The sequence below is a fragment of the Coregonus clupeaformis genome, chromosome 34, assembly GCF_020615455.1.
Source record: "Coregonus clupeaformis isolate EN_2021a chromosome 34, ASM2061545v1, whole genome shotgun sequence".
NCBI lineage: Eukaryota > Metazoa > Chordata > Actinopteri > Salmoniformes > Salmonidae > Coregonus > Coregonus clupeaformis.
This window is the reverse complement of record NC_059225.1, coordinates 33,108,359-33,122,772: the sequence shown is the minus strand read 5'-3', so window position 1 is coordinate 33,122,772 and position 14,414 is coordinate 33,108,359. Positions and strand designations below refer to the sequence as shown.

The following is a 14,414-nucleotide window of genomic DNA, read 5'->3' as shown; positions in this document are numbered from 1 at the left end:
GATAAGGTGGGCCGAATGCAATGCACAGAAAGGATTTTGATTGAAAATAAACCATAGATAGATAGTATAGAGAGCTCTTACCCGTTCCATGACTCTATTTTGCGCATTATTATTTATATTCCATTTCGGTGAATAGGTGCGTGTCTTTCAAACACAAATCTCGACCTCCTTTCCATGTGCTTGCAGCCACGCGCTTCGCTGGAGCGCTGCTTACAGTCAGATACAGTGGGTGACGTCACGATAGAGAGTCCTCATGATGAGAATATCACCTCCACATAGGCATATCTACATGAAAGCACACACACATGATTGATTGGGCTCGTGCTATAAATAAGGCATCTGCTGTAGGTGCAATTCTTATTTCTGCAAATGCATGAAATAATAAATAGCCACTATCCAGTAAGCAACAATACGTCTTTTCAAGACCTTGCAGTTAGGTTCATTTTAGGTTCTGAATGAAAGGTGAAAAGACACATTTTCCGGACGTTTAAAATACCAATTTTCCGGACGTTGAAAATAAATATTTTTGGGTTATTTATTATATGGCCAAATTTCAACTACACATACATTATCAATGAAGTAAGCATTATATTGCAATAATAATTTTTAAATCAACTTAGTATGAAAAAAGTATGAAAAATGTATGCACTCACTAACTGTAAGTCGCTCTGGATAAGAGCGTCTGCTAAACGACTAAAATGTAAAAGCAATATCGGAAAGAGGAGCCAATTGAAGGTTACAAGTACAATACTTATTTTTGCTACCATCTGCCACATGCACTTACGTTGCTTTTTCAAAAGCTTTGAAACTTGCGTCGAAGACGTTCAAAATAGTCCACTCGTCAGAGAAGATCAAAAAAAATAACAACAGACCACTTCTACTACAATAACATTCTCAGTAATGGTTACATAAATATTTGTTTCTTGCTATGACTGTGATATGTTGTTGTTTATCTACCTTAATTGAATGCATTGACTGTAAGTCGCTCTGGATAAGAACATCATGTAAATGTAGAAAACAAACACTTGCAAGGCATACTAGCTATTATTCTAATGAGCTCCGCCCCCAAACAAGTACACGTTTGGTTGGTCCAGACCAGACCAAATCTGAACTAATCATAGACGTCATTGAACAGCTCAGTACAGTAGAGCACAGTAGAGTACAGTAGAGTAAATGACAGTACAGTACGGTACAGTAGAGTTTTATTCAGTAGAGTACAGTATGGTATACAGTACAGTAGAGTTTAATTCATAGAGTACAGCACAGTTTAATTAAGTAGAATACAGTACAGTACAGTTTAGTTCAGTAGAGTAGCGTACATTAAAGTAAAGTAGGGTACAATACAGTACATTATACTGTACTATACTCTACTGAACTGTACTGTACTGTAGTGTACTGTACTCTGCTGTGCTCTACTGTACTGTACTGTCCAAACTTGTAAAACATACAGTACCAGTCAAAAGTTTGGACACACCTACTCATTCAAGGGTTGTTCTTTATTTTTTACTATTTTCTACATTGTAGAATAATAGTGAAGACATCAAAACTATGAAATAACACATATGGAATCATGTAGTAACCAAAAAAGTGTTAAACAAATCAAAATATTTCTTCAAATAGCCACCCTTTGCCTTGATGACAGCTTTGCACACTCTTGGCATTCTCTCAACCAGCTTCAACTGGAATGCTTTTCCAACAGTCTTGAAGGAGTTCCCACATACGCTGAGCACTTGTTGGCTGCTTTTCCTTCACTCTGCAGTCCGACTCATCCCAAACCATCTCAATTGGGTTGAGGTCAGGGGATTGTGGAGGCCAGGTAATCTGATGCAGCACTCTATCACTCTCCTTCTTGGTAAAATAGCCCTTACACAGCATGTAGGTGTGTTGGGTCATTGTCCTGTTGAAAAACAAATTATAGTCCCACTAAGCCCAAACCAGATGGGATGGCGTATCGCTGCAGAATGCTGTGGTAGCCATGCTGGTTAACTGTGCCTTTAATTCTAAATAAATCACAGACAGTGTCACTAGCAAAGCACCCCCACACCTCCTCCTTCATGCTTCACGATGGGAACCACACATGCTGAGATCATCCGTTCACCTACTCCGCGTCTCACAAAGACACGGCGGTTGGAACCAAAAATCTCCAATTTAGACTCCAGACCAACGGACAAATTTCCACCGGTCTAATGTCTGTTGCTTGTGTTTCTTGGCCCAAGCAGGTCTCTTCTTATTGGTGTCCTTTTGTAGTGGTTTCTTTGCAGCAATTCGATCATGAAGGCCTGATTCACACAGTCCCCTCTGAACAGTTGATGTTGAGATCTGTCTGTGACTTGAACTATGTGAAGCATTTATTTGGGCTGCAATTTCTGAGGCTGGTAACTCTAAGACATGTGAAGGTCAGTCAATCCGGAAAATGTCAAGAACTTTGAAAGTTTCTTCAAGTGCTGTCGCAAAAACCATCAAGCGCTATGATGAAACTGGCTCTCATGAGGACCACCACATGAATGGAAGACCCAGAGTTACCTCTGCTGCAGAGGATAAGTTCATTAAAGTTATGATGGACTGTCATTTCTCTTTGCTTATTTGAGCTGTTCTTGCCATAATATGGACTTGGTCTTTTACCAAATAGGGCTATCTTCTGTATACCCCCCTACCTTGTCACAACACAACTGATTGGCTCAAACACATTAAGAAGGAAATTCCACAAATTAACTTTTAAGAAGGCACACCTGTTAATTGAAATGCTTTCTAGGTGACTACCTCATGAAGCTGGTTGAGAGAATGCCAAGAGTGTGCAACGCTGTCAAGGCAAATGGTGGCTATTTGAATAATCTCAAATATAAAATATATTTTGATTTGTTTAACACTTTTTTGGTTACTACATGATTCCATATGTGTTATTTCATAGTTTTTTTTGTCTTCACTATCATTCTACAATGTAGAAAATAGTAAAAATAAAGAAAAACCCTGGAATGAGTAGGTGTGTCCAAACTTTTGACAGGTAGTTTATACACAGTACTGTATTCAATTCATGGCTCGTCCTCTATAACTACTGTCTCTACACACCATTACATATACATAGTAGAAGGATACGGAGTAGTCCGCCACCGAACGGTCTCCCTGCCGACAAGCCGTGACCCGCCTCCTGGCCTCTTGCCCCGACACCACCCGAGAGGTGTTGAACACCTTGTGTACTAATTGGTAGGAGTCGGAGCACGCCAGAGTTTTGCTCTCCCACTCCGCGGTAGCCCGACCTGTCAACAGAGGGATAATGTAGGCCACCCGGCCCTGCTCCGTCGGGAAGGAGGAGGGTTGCAGGCTGAACATCAGTGAACACTGGGTGAAGAATTCCCTGCAGCCCTCTGGACATCCGTTGTACCTCTCCGGAGGTGGTAGGCTGTGGTCGTGCTGATCCAGCATGGCTCCCTGCGTTGCCAATGCGCTATGATACTGTGCTGCCTCCACTGGGTCCATATTGGCTCAGTTTTCTGTAAGGGTTGGTGTGAGGTGTGACGCAGGTGCGGTGCCAGATAGACAGTAGGCAGTAGGCAAGGATGGTGAAACAAGGATCTTTACTGGTGGTCCAAAAGCCAGGATACAAAACAACGGACTATACACGAAAACAAATGAGGAGCACATAGGTCTCCAAAAAACAGGCTGACAGCAAACAATACGAAATACTAACTCTGACTGGAAAAACACAATGACACAGGGAGAACACTTCTTGAGTATCTGTAACTCCGTCACGTGATCCGACACTGATTCGTACTGCTTGACATCAAAGAACTAGCAGAGAAAACTGAGCAAGGGAACACAGGGAAGTGAGGGCATAAATACACAGGCGAATCAGATAGCCACAGGTGACACCAATAGGCAGATAATTAGTCCCGACTGTGAGTGAGGAGGTGCCTATGGTTGTCGGAGGATGACACCTAGTGGGTTGCTCCGGAACTGCGACCCACTCCTGTAACAAATTCTTGTATGACGTGTTTGTTGAATGTTAAGTCCCCCATTGACTGAGGGCAATGAAGCTACAGCACAAAGGTGATAATGGCTGGAGTCAATTCTTCCCCCCGATTGGGAGTGACAGGTGAGATACTCTGTTACAACCTCATGATTAGGCTACACATTTGTATGCAACAGTCTGCACTGCAGTGTAGGGCACTCAACCCAGGGAAGATATGGGTTATGATATATGGTTGGCAGCATCACTGTGAAATGAAACAGTCCCCTTGCAAATAGCTACACAATTTCGGACAATTTGGAGAAGAGCGAAGATATGCAAAATTGACTCAGCCATTTTCACCTTTTTGCTGTAGCGTCATTCCCTTCAGTCAATAGGGGACTTAACATTCAACAAACACGTCATACAATGTCACTACAGACAGATAAAGGACATGTGAATGTGTCCTGTCAAGGTCTCATGTATAAGTGTGTGTCCCTATGTTACACAAGGACAGTGGAATGGACATAGGATTGACAACTCACATTATGGTCATTGCAGTGACATGCGGTGAGCTCGGTGGCTGGGTAGACACTGGCTATTATCAGATTTACTCACAAATAAACCTTGATAAAGGCCAAGTTCATCATACAACAGATAGCTCCAACAACCAGAGTGACATAGGCTATTAACCGAAATTGACAAACAATTTTCATCAAATGTAAATACCAATGTAGCCAAGATACACAAGCGATATCCTCCGATGACGACATGTTTCATATCATCTGACAAAATGACACACTGCTCATCTCAGCTCAGCCATAGACCGATGTAGCAGCCACAGTTACATTTCAAACCTGGCTTTCATTTGAACACTAATATTGTCCAAAATATTGTAAAACATTCCTCTCATCTATGATCGGCTGTCTGCTCCAGGTTGCTGTGTCTGTCAGGCCGAGTGTGGTGCATTCGATCGGATGATTTACGGTCCCTTCCTCTGATGAAGGTCAAGAAGCGCAGGTGTTGGTCTCCCTCTGAATTATACCAAGTTTTCCTTGGAAATCCAACTTGGACAATTGTTTGAGGTGCAGTGAAGTAGGTCCATTTGTCAGGTTGTTTTTGCTAGCTAGCTAGCTTCGTTCAGTTAAAGGTATGCGGGCTCCAAATTACGTAGACACGCCCAAATGTACAGAGCTTGCCACGCAACATGTTTAGGCAATACACACGGGCAAAATATGAAATCGGCTCAATGGAACAAATGAAGCTAGGCAAAGCAGGAAGGCCTATGCTGACCCTGTCCATTAACATTTACCGGAGTCAGGAATGGATTTTTGTCAACGATTTGAATGGATTGGAATGGGTGAATACTTTGGAGGTTTTGAAGCAGTTTTAGCAAATGTTTAGATTTTGAGCATAAAACCCACCAGAATCATTGAGCTGTAGCTCAGTTGGTAGAGCATGGCGTTTGCAACGCAAGGGTTGTGGGTCCGATTCCCACAGGGGGCCAGTATGAAAATGTATGCACTCACTAACTATAAGTCGCTCTGGATAAGAGCATCTGCTAAATGTAAAAAATAATGACCGTTTTTTTATATACTCTTTTTTATTTTGCTTTTCATAACATATTTTTAAATTAGATTATCACAGGGTAAAGCACTGCCTACCCAGCCTGCACGTCACTGGGTCATTGGTGATAAAATAACTGAGGATAGAAAATAGCAGTTCCTGCAAGAATGAAAAGAATGCTGTGGATGTCTGGAATCTTATCCAGAGGTTACACTTTCAGTTTCAACAGACAGCTATGACGCTTCATAATTTAATCAGTTATAGCAAATGTCTGTCATCTGCACCATACCAGGTAAATCAACTGCATCTTGTGATTAGTAGTGTACTTAATTGTTCAAAAATGAATTGTGATGAAAGTGGCTATTTCTGAAGATACAACTATGACCAGTTAGTGAGTGACTGCAAGAAAAAGTGTATGTGTGGAATATAATATTAGCAACCCATAATAACAATGTAATGTTTTCGTCTGTTCTGTCTTGTGATAAACTTCGGAGGTCAGCAGTAGCGACCCGTCATTCAGGGCAGGTGGAGCCTCATACAAACATGGTCTCTCTTTTGTTTTCTTGAGTCAAGGAGCTCCAAAATACAGGTGTTTCAGCCTAGCTCAGTGCTTTCTGTGGTGGTGGGGCAAGCCATCAGAAAATACGGAGTGTTGCGGCGTAATTGGCTCAGTGTTCTGTCTCTCATGGGGACACTACTTCACCGCCAAGTCTAACGGTGGACTTCGAAAATTCTAGCCCCTTGGGTGCTGCCATAGAGTTACATTAGAAGTGCCCATCCAAGAAGGCTCAAGGTCATTGGCCACAGATAAAATGACGTCAAATCACGTTATATCAACAGTAGCTTTGATTGGACTGATCATGTCAACATCATACTTTCAAAATCTTTGCTAGCAGTCGTCATCATGAATCATGTCGACAATCTACTGGCAAATCCTTGTTAATCCTTGTCATATGAAGATAAATAATGAAGAGAATTTATAGATAAAACGTATCGGTGCTCATCGGCCATTGGACATAAACATTACACAACAAGTTAGAAATCGCAAATTCAACAATGAGTGGTGAGTCCAAAAGTGTATTGTATGCTGCTGCATAAATGATGTAATATGCCAGGGAGATATGTATACTGTAGCTAAGAAAGTAATACTAAGTGTACGTTGTGTAGCTCAGTTGGTAGAGCATGGCGCTTGCAGCGCCAGGGTTGTGGGTTCGTTTCCCACGGGGGGCCAGTATAAAAATATAAATGTATGTACTCACTCTGGCGCTCTGGATAAGAGTGTCTGCTAAATGACTAAAATGTAAATGTAGTAAGCTGTTAGTAGCCCTTGTGCCTCACCCTAATAATTTGGTCTATTTTAACCTCTTGATTTCACCTACTGTTCTGACTTGGTGGTGCACATGTAGCCTATAACCTGTTTTTTAGAAATGTAATCATCAAATATTGTAAGAGCTTTCATTGTCTGCTTATATGCCCCCTTTATTTATCCTACGGTTCTGACTTGGTGTACAGGGAGAACACTGTAGTTATATTGACTAACATTACGTCCGTCCTAGCTCGCTCAATAATGTCTTATTCGAAATTACAGATTGCATCTTATTTACATTTTAGTCATTTAGCAGACGCTCTTATCCAGAGCGACTTACAGTTAGTGAGTGCATACATATATTTTTTATCTCATACTGGTCCCCCGTGGGAAACAAACCCACAACCCTGGCGTTGCAAATGCCATGCTCTACCAACTGAGCTACATCCCTGCCGGCCATTCCCTCCCCTACCCTGGGCCAATTGTGCGCCGCCCCATGGGTCTCCCAGTCGTAGCCGGCTCGACAGAGCCTGGATTCGAACCAGGATCTCTAGTGGCACAGTTAGCACTGCGATGCAGTGCCTTAGACCACTGCGCCACTCACTCTTATCTGCTTGTCGTCCCCTTATGCCATAATTTGTACATCTAAATTGTCAGTAGAAACCACATTTGTTTAAGCAAGTCAGCCATTTCAGCTATGTTTTTTTAAAAGGCAGTAAATGAGGCTGAATGAACTGTTTCACTGCCAGACAAGGCTCCGCTGATAGCCAGGTGTAGCAGTGGTAAGGTGTTGGGACTGCTGTTGGGACTCTGCTGTTGGGACAGCTTTATGTAGGCCCTAACAGTTTGTGGGCACCGTTTGTCACTATTATACTGCAATTAATGTATTGTTTAGTGTTGTGTTGTGGCTTTGCTGGCATGCATCCCACAACTATTTGTTTTGCCCCACCAAGATTTACATGCTAAAATCGCCACTGGATGTCAGTAGGTTCAAGGCTTTAGTAATAATAAAATAAATAATGGATGAAGAGGGCTGCATCCTGATTCTCCTGATTCTCCATCCTTGCAGGGATTTAACAATAGTACCACAATATGAGTCATATTACCCATAAAACCTAGCGGTAAAACCCGGTAATGGTTCAAAAAATGTATTTTCACCATTCATTTTTACTTCTGGGATTTTAGAACTACTTCATATAAGGTCTGTGTTTCGTGTAGGCTTACCCTGGTGTAACGTTTTGATACCCGTGTAATTCTCTCTCGGACAAGGTGAGTTTTATCAATTTACACTACACGTCGAACGTCTCATTCCAAAATCATGGGCATTACTATTAACAGGTGAATATATTGATAAAAGTTACCTTGTCCGAGAGAGACTTTGTACCCAAACACAGACCTTATATTAAGTAGTTCTGAAATCCCAGACGCAAAAATGAATGGTGAAAAAACGATTGGAACCATTTCCGGGTTTTACCGCTAGGTTTTATGGGTATTATGACTCATATTGTGGTACTCAATGGTGGAAACTCCCTCCAGCCAATGCTTCTTCTTCTTCTTTGGGTTTTATGGCAAACTACATTCAAAAGGTTTATTGTCGCCACCAACTGGACGGGGGTGAAAACATTTACAAAAGTGAAGGAAATTCCATACTGGAAGGGAAAATTAACATGAATCCACACACACACAAAAAAAGTATTAACACAAAATATATACATTTCCACTCCTTCAGTCATTGGGGGCCTGAGAGGGTGAGACCGCACGAGACAGTACTCCCAAGTAGCTCCTCAGATATCAAATATTTTAATCCCAGAAAGAGTTTAGCTGCATAAACAATGATGTTGATCTTTCTTGACTTCTTTTCAATTTATGCACTTCCATTTATCACCATTGCTATAAATGACACAAAGTCCACTTTTTTCACATGAAGAATATCTGGGTCCTGCTGGTAATACTCAGGATGCGGTGTAGGCTCCAGTGTAGGCCTACTGCCACTGGACCTTCAGAGATACTGTACCTTTTGAAAGCCTCCGCATAGGAGACTCTCACAACTGCCCTGATTTTGGCAACCTCAGTCTCATTAACCCTAATCGGGCAATCCAAGTATTGCGCTTCATGTTCTCCACCTCAGGTTGCTCCTTGGCCATTATCTTCTACTAAACATGCAACATCTCCTTCATAGTGATCTGGGGCGGCAGGTAGCTTAGTGGTTAAGAGCGTTGTGCCAGTAACCGAAAGGTCGGTGAAAAATCTGTTGATGTGCCCTTGAGCAAGGCACTTAACCCTAATTGCTCCTGTAAGTCGCTCTGGATAAGAGCGTCTGCTAAAATGTAAATGATCTTTCCCACACTTCTCCCTTCTGCAGACACTTCTTACATGTCCAAACATTTTACATCAAGAACATTGTAAAGGCCGGTTTACAAAAGCTGACAGGATAGTACACATTTCCCAGCTGCACTCGAGTAGGGAGAGACTCCACATCAAAAAACACTAGAACAGACAAACTCTTCTCCTTCCTGCCATTACCATATGATTCATCCTACGTACATAGACCACTCCTGGAATTTTCTTTAATAGAGCAATGTCAACATCCTAAGAGCCACCAGAAATTACTACTTTGACAGGTGCCCTGCTCTGTAGCTCAAAGCATGATATTAGTGATATCCAACACACGTTTTTTTCGGATCCGCAGAAACACAAGAAATCAGAACAAACCCACTTCTCATGCTCTTCACTGATTTGACTGTACCAAAAGCTTTATCCATCATTTTGGATGTTTCGAACGAGTCCCACAAGTCCGGCATAGCCTTCTTTTCCAAAAAGAATACAATATGGTATTATCAGAACTATACATTACTTCCCACAATTGTACTTATTTTCCCATTCTTTTGGACAAATATCCATTCATCCTTATTCCCACAGCCATGAGATTCAAGCTCCATATACACTTCCACCATAGTCAGCCTACCCTTGGTAGTCTCTCTCCTAGCCAATGCTTACAACATTCTTGTGCTTTTGAATCCATAAACGGGAAGTGTGCAAGTGCACACTTCTAAAAGGGTAGAAAACGGGACACAGTCCAGGTCCTTTTCAATCTACCTTGGTTTTCTTCCATCTAGACCATGTAAATTAGGACATCAAATCTCTAGTGCTTGCTAGGCTCACTCATCTAATATAAAAATAAGGTGTAAAAGGTGCCTTCAATTATAAGTTGGTTCCCCTGAAATGTATTTGACCCCTGACCCTCAACTGTCCATACTAACTTGTGGTATGGTCACCTCTGCATAGAACTACTGTTTATATTCTGTTTACTGTTGCACCATGTCACCAGTTCAAATTCCTGAACAAAGGTGATTCTGATTCTACTGGTCTTTTATCAATTGTTAAGACTTCAAAAGAGTAGTGCAATACACAGTAGTGCAAATCTGTCCATTTTAACAGTCAGTCTTTGGACCCCCTTTCCCCACAAGTGGCATTAGACAAGTATTAACTGTTATCTACACCTTATCATAGGTTCATTATTTTATAGGAGTGTATTCATGCTGTCATCAACTGTTAATGCAAACAGCTCGTGAGAGCGCATTCAAGTGTCTCCAAGAGAAAAACAGACAGGCGTGTGTTATAAAAGAAATGCATTTATATTTCAAATGTATGCACTCATTAACTGTAAGTCGCTCTGGATAAGAGCGTCTGCTAAATGACTAAAATGTAAAATGAATCTAGGAACATAATATGGAAAACCATATACTGCCTGAACTTCCAGACAATTGAGATCAAAAAAATACATTTCTTAGGAAATATTCAGTAATTATATACAAAACATCATTCATATTTTAGGTCGGGCATGCAACACATGTAGCCCTATTTAATATTTTATTAATAAAAATAAACGTTAAATATTTTACTGCCGATAAAATTCAATTAAGGCAGTTCAACATTGAAATCAGACAGATCCCCCAAAAACATATTTTTGCATTTGCATGCAATATCAACTATACACACCATGTCTTAACTTGCATTAAAAACATGAAGGCCAAAAAGTCTATGCTGCTTTGAGCTCAAACATGAGAGTTCTGCAACTGGGCCAGCTTCTGTTTCAAATGTTCACTTTTCCTCCTTAGCTGCTCTTTGAGGTTGACTAGTCTCTGTTCGTCTGTCTGCATGCTGTAAATACACTCTATAGCCTTCTTCAGGATGACCACTTTGGCTGCCTTTTCGTTGTTAGCCACCTCCGGGATCTTGTCCCGTAGAGCGAAAAAGCTCAGCTTGAGCTCGTTCCTCCGCTGGCGCTCCAGTACATTATGAGTCCTTCTTTTGTCGTAGTCCTCAGTGTCTGATGTCCGGGGACTTGAGCATCTGCGGTTGTTGCTGATCTGCTTGAGGACCCGGCTGCTGTCACTGTTACTGCTCTCCAGCCTCAGCCTCTTGACGGCTGGCTGCTCGTGCTGTGTGGAGGGGTGGGCGGCGTAGTTGTGCTGGTGGGTGGAGACATGGCACCTCTTCAGCACAAGGGGACTGTGATGTCTGGTCTCAGACGTGCTGGGGTAGCGCCGCTTCACAGCGTGCCTCTTCTCCACAGTCACGACATCTATCTCTTCCTCATCCACATCTCCTTCCTCATCTTCTGCAATGAGATTCAATAAAACGCTTCAGCATTCACATTCTTTTGAGGAGAATCACTGTAACCACAATTCAGCCCCGTACAACACAGCATGCCTTCATGTCAGAAAAATATTTCCTTTCCACTCTCCTCCCCCCTTTTCCACATCAGCTGATTTTTCAACATTCCAGCCTGAAACCCTTCCCCTCAACACAAGACTGTCTACAGACTAGTCTACCTACAGCAGTATTGACTACAGCACGGGTGGGGGAGGTTATGCAACTGCCTCTAGCCTGGCTAACCCATCCATGTCAAAATTCCAGTTCACACCCTTGATGTCAAGGACATGAGTGAGGTCCATCCATTTACCCCAATTTATTAATAAGCATAACATTTTTTATATTCGACAGCACCATGATCAGAGTTGACATACGCAATATGAGGGAATGAATGCATGTTGCTAGAAAACACCGATATTATTCTGACTCGACCATTTGTGTAATCATAAATAGCAAAAAATTATAACACTGCTATTCAGCTTACCTGAGTCACTACCACTGCTGCTGTTGGGTGGGGTGTCCAATGCCAAATCCGTGGGTGGTGCCACCTTGCTTGATTTGGAAGTATGAGTTATTGGGTAGGGAAAGACCACGGAGGGATCAATGCATTCTGACGCGGATGTGTTCAGATCCTGCAAGTAGTTTGCGTTCACCTGAGTACTAGTACACTCCGCGTTGTCGCCAAAAGCTGATTCTTTCCTAGCAGCCTGGAGACAGGCGAGTCTTTCAGACACCACTTTTTCCAACTTGGCTGCAGCCGAGAAGCCGCTCCACATACAGTCCTGAATGATGATAGACTTGAGGAAGGGTTGAGAGTAGTCGGCATCGCAGATGAAACTCTGGTTTACAACGTCGTCCCCGAGAAACTCTGTCACCATTTCGAGTTGGTCAGAAGTTGAAGGGAAAAGACTAGACAGTGATGGTCGTCGGCTCGGGGAGAGAGGAGGCGTGGGCAGCAACTCAAATTTCTTCCAGATGTCCTCACTTGGAGCCGGTGGCTGAAGCTGTCCTTGTTGCTGGTGATAGAAATCCTCATCTTCGTTGTCAACATAAAAATATGGCTGGATAGAATCGTAGTCGTAGTTTTTACTTGCCAAACTTGAATTCAGCGGCATGGTGGCTCTTTTCTGAGTGAAACATGTGAATTAGTTGGTTAAAAAACTATAAATAGGCTACATCAACTTGCATACAAACGGATATTGGTGCATTCACCTAAAATGTCACATTTCATAAAAGCCCTGTCAGACAAATCTAACATGCAAAACCAATCTGCCGCTGACAGCAGCTAGTCCGTCTTGTGCTGTACAGGACATTTAAACCCAGAAAACTGCAAAAATACAGTGGCTAGCCAGTTAACTGTAAAGTGTATCGGACTATAGGACGTTAAAAATACATCTACAAGTATGTAACACATCTGTTAAAATGCACCACATCTTTAACAGATAAATAGCAATATCAAATACATAGCAAGCAAACAAGTCTCCTTAGCGAACCGCCGTCTACACGGAACATGCAATTTCATCTCAACACTCCCCTTACCTTATGTTTGAAAAAAAAAAGTGGAGAGCAATTCACGAGATATCGAAGTCAAAAATGTAGATTGTGAGAAGTAGTCCAACAAGGTAGTAAAGTTGATCCCTGCCAGCGTGTGTGGTAATGAAATGTTGTTTTCCTATTAAAGTGGCTGGCAGAGAAGCATGCATTAAGCACACAGCTCTTGGTCCGCGATGTAGGATGATGCGCAGGCTGTCATTTGCTGCATGAGAATCACAGCTGAGTATTCAGCGGGGTTCAATAAAAAGGTTGTTCTGCTCTACAATCGATGTATCCCTCCGCTACATTTTTCCCGCCAAACATCCACTGCATTTTTATGTCAATATAATGAATATTCCCGTGTTGCCTCTATCGATGGCTATTATCGCTACAATCTTCAATATATTTTTAAAGTTTCATATAATTCATTCATTGCAATTTCATTTTGGAAATCCTTATTCGACTAGAACTATATGTTGCGGAAGGAGACTTAAGTGGGAGGAGTTTGGTTTAAAAAATGCAGTATTCCATTGACAAGTGGAATACTTTCTATACATTTCAGCAGCAGCTGAGAAGTAAAAAATAACTAAACATGGAAATTGCATGCATCCATTAAAGTAGATTGTACTGTCCACTGACATTGCATTCATGGAATACAATTATTTAGCCTACCTACCTACCTTTCCAAAATTGAGAAAAATCTGATGTGAGAATGAGAAGATGAATGCTCAGTTAACGTGCACAACACATCAAAGCCTGTCATGTTCTGTATCTGAAATTAGTTAATGTGATGATAAATCAGAGGGAGGGAGCATAATCAGACATTCCCATCAAAAATGTTACATAAAAAAAAACATATTTAACTGTTTTTTCTGTACATGTTTTTCCCTGTAAACTCACCAAAAGTAGGGGAGATAGAGGAGACCAGAGCGTGTTTAAATATATGGCTCTGGGAGACTAGGGAAGGTAATATTAAAGTGTGGTTCTGCAGGGACTGGATCGTCTGAACTTTGCCTTTGGCCACACCAAGGTCTGGACCATCAATGGTGACGAGATAAGATGTTGGCTTCTAACATGCCAGATATAACTGCACTGGTAAAGTTTCGTTTTTAAAATGAGCACCTACACATATTGGCCAATAAGAGCATTGAACGTGAAGAAAGACATTGGAATGTCCTTAATAAAAAGATTACATTTACATTTTAGTCATTTAGCAGCCGCTCGTATCCAGAGCGACTTACAGTTAGTGCATACATTCTTTTTTATTTTTCATACTGGCCCCCCGTGGGAATCGAACCCACAACCCTGGCGTTGCAAATGCCATGCTCTACCAACTGAGCGACATCCCTGCCGGCCATTCCCTCCCCTACCCTGGACGACGCTGGGCCAATTGTGCGCCGCCCCAGACGG

The 14,414-nt window shown here is 41.9% G+C and overlaps 2 protein-coding genes across 2 annotated transcripts in view; both read right to left on the bottom strand.

Annotated features, from left to right (window-relative positions):
- LOC121550034 (laminin subunit beta-1-like) overlaps positions 1 to 990 on the bottom strand; it is an 85,562-nt gene extending 84,572 nt beyond the window's left edge. Inside the window, exons 1-2 of the mRNA XM_041862104.1 lie at positions 785 to 990; positions 82 to 285 (exon numbers count right to left, since the gene is read on the bottom strand). The gene's annotated coding sequence lies outside the window, so the exon portion shown is untranslated. The remainder of the gene's footprint in view (positions 1 to 81; positions 286 to 784) is intronic.
- Positions 991 to 9,112: 8,122 nt separating this feature from the next.
- LOC121550033 (transcriptional regulator Myc) lies at positions 9,113 to 13,224 on the bottom strand. Its single transcript, XM_041862103.2, has 3 exons — positions 13,011 to 13,224; positions 11,956 to 12,598; positions 9,113 to 11,436 (listed from the first exon to the last, which is right to left on the bottom strand). The coding sequence occupies exons 2-3, from the start codon at positions 12,584 to 12,586 to the stop codon at positions 10,871 to 10,873; spliced, it is 1,197 nt and encodes a 398-aa protein (XP_041718037.1). The 5' UTR covers positions 12,587 to 12,598; positions 13,011 to 13,224; the 3' UTR covers positions 9,113 to 10,870.
- Positions 13,225 to 14,414: the final 1,190 nt, after the last annotated feature.

Bases quoted from the DNA above. Each gene is read 5' to 3' on its own strand.
- LOC121550033 (XM_041862103.2), bottom strand. From the start codon at position 12,586: ATGCCGCTGAATTCAAGTTTGGCAAGTAAAAACTACGACTACGATTCT. The intron at 11,437-11,955 runs GTAAGCTGAATA...ATCTCATTGCAG, and splicing joins CAGCAGTGGTAGTGACTCAG to AAGATGAGGAAGGAGATGTG.